Source organism: Microtus ochrogaster, chromosome 17, assembly GCF_000317375.1.
Source record: "Microtus ochrogaster isolate Prairie Vole_2 chromosome 17, MicOch1.0, whole genome shotgun sequence".
NCBI classification, from domain to species: domain Eukaryota; kingdom Metazoa; phylum Chordata; class Mammalia; order Rodentia; family Cricetidae; genus Microtus; species Microtus ochrogaster.
Window position 1 is genome coordinate 3,707,044 of NC_022019.1, and position 2,494 is coordinate 3,709,537.

At 40.3% G+C, this 2,494-nt stretch overlaps 1 protein-coding gene across 1 annotated transcript in view; it reads right to left on the reverse strand.

Moving 5' to 3' along the window:
• Psmc6 (proteasome 26S subunit, ATPase 6) overlaps positions 1 to 2,494 on the reverse strand; it is a 25,330-nt gene that overhangs the window by 16,524 nt on the left and 6,312 nt on the right. The window contains exon 6 of the mRNA XM_013349202.1: positions 2,378 to 2,492. Within this exon, the coding sequence (XP_013204656.1) occupies positions 2,378 to 2,492 (115 nt within the window). The remainder of the gene's footprint in view (positions 1 to 2,377; positions 2,493 to 2,494) is intronic.

Sequence of the window (2,494 nt, forward strand, 5' to 3'; positions counted from 1 at the left end):
CAGGAATGTACAGAGAAATCCTGTCTCAACAAACAAAACAGTAGGGGCTGGAGAGATGGCTCAGCGGTTAAGAGCATTGCATGCTCTTCCAAAGGACCCGAGTTCGAATCCCAGCAACCACATGGTGGCCCACAACCATCTCTTCTAGCAGGCATATATGAAAACAGAATATTGTATCCATAATAAATAAATATTTTAAAAAAACAGTAATAATAATCAGCAAAGAAAAAAACTTTAATAATTTACAGAATACAATGCAAATAGTCACAAAATAAAAAATGATTTGATGTCATAAATGGTCACTGAAAGAAAATATATAAAATTTCCTTTGTTGGCACTGTGTCACAGCCTAAAACAAAAAACAGTTCTATTTCCTACTCTTTAATTCACAGAAAGAAAAATGAAGAGCTGGACATATACTCAGTTGGAAGAGTGCTTATTTAACATGCCAAGGTCCTGGGTTTATCTCCAAAGTGTGCCAGTGAGTGCCTACAACCTCATCTGCAACACTAGGGAGGTGAAAGCAGGGAAACCAGGGGTTCAGAGTAACTTTCAGATACAGTGAACCAAAGGCTAGCATGAGATATATGAGATACTGACTGTCTCCAGGGAGGAGAGGAGAAAGGAAAAATAGGAGAAGCAGGAGGGAAAGAAGGAGGAAGAAAAGAAGGAAGAGAAGGAAAAGGAAGGAGGAAGAGGAAGAAAAGAAAGAAGAAGAGGAAAGGAAGAAGAGGAGGAAGGGGAAAAAGAGGAGGAAAGGAAGGAGGAAAAGGAAGAAGAGGAAGAGGAGGAGGTAGAGGACTGACTATCCAATTCATTCACAGTACCAACCACAGGAGATAAAGTCTATGTGAACTATGCAAGTACATAGACAGATGATCCTCCTCCATCAGGTTAGGATAGCCAAAAGTATAGTGGGATATTATTGTGTTTTAATAAATAAAGTTTGCCTGAGATCAGAGAGCAAAGCAGCCACAGGAGTCAGCCACAGAGGCCAGGTGGTGGTGATACGTGCCTTTAATCCCAGCACTAGGGAGGAATATAAGACAGGTCTCAGACTAAGTCTCAGTCTGAGGATTCGTGGAGGCAGTCTTGCTCATTTCAGTCCGAGGTAGATGTAAGAAGAGTCAGTGGCTGGCTGCTTTTCTGATGTTCAGATTGAACCCCAGTATCTGTCTCTGGGTTTTTATTATTTGTGCTATACAGAAGTGTGGGGAAAAAACCAACTCCCTAAAATATCTAAGGATAAAAAGCATGTGCAGAGGAAATGCAGCAAGGCACTGGTAGGAGGCAAGTGTCATAAAAACATTTCCTCTTCCTTCAGCTTCCTTCCTCTAGCTCAGACATCAGGGTATGCTTTGATTTTCTAATCAGGCTAGTGTTTCCTCAAATATTGCAATGAAAAACTTGATTTCACAAAGCTGCACATGCTACAGCACACTAGAGGATTTTATGAAGTCAGTTCTACCTTCTCTTTTATCTGTACCCCAGAGATCAGACTCAGGTTACCAAGCTTGTAGGGCAAGCATCTTTACTGGAGATGCTATCTTAACAGCTCAAGAAGCCTATACTTTAATAACTGTTTCAGAAAGTGTAATGAGCCGAGGTCTAAGAATTATGAATGACTATGAACTACCTACCCAAGAACTACTCCCAACCCTTCTCAGTCATTCCTACTTGCATCAGGAAAACAATGTAACTTCCTGGGTCAGGAGACAAGGAGATCCCAATAGGATTCATCACTTAAAAGCTTAAAAATTCAGTCTGATGGTGGTGGTTCTTGCCTTTAATTCCAGCACTCAAGAGGCAGAGGCAGGTAGATTTCTGTGAGTTCAAAGCTAGCCTGGTCTACAAAGGGATTTCAGGACAGTTAGGGCTACACAGAGAAACCAAAAAAGTTAAAAAAAAAATAAAAATAAATATATTAAAAACTTAAGTCACTTCTACAGCCAGTATTTTCCTAAAGAGCAAAAAACAGTTTGAATAAAATAAAAAACGTAAATGCTACGGCAAAGGTAACAATAATCCTATTGGACGGAGATGTTAACATTACTGGCTTTATAGAAAAATCACATAGCGCTTTGCCCTACGAGCTCTGACCCAAGTACACTAAGACACTGAGAACTATAAATGGCAAGGGCATTAGACTGTATCAGTTATTCTCGGCTTTCCCCTACATTCTTCTCTTTTGTCATAAAAGAGATTTTCCTAACACCAAACATCTCCAAAATAATATGGACCAGCTATGCCTATAGCCAGACAGTCACTGCTACTGCCAGCTAGAGTTTCCTGTGTGTAATATTACATCTTGTTTCTCTCTTCAGGTACCCTAAAAGCAGTACTGCAGTAGTCTTAGATAAAGAAACACAACACCCACCTCTCTTAACTCCCGAATCTGCTCTGACAGCCCTCCAATCTCAGAATAAGAAACATTTCCAGGGTCCTCATGAGACATGTTATAAACCAAAGGATCCACCTCTCTTGGCAAATATCT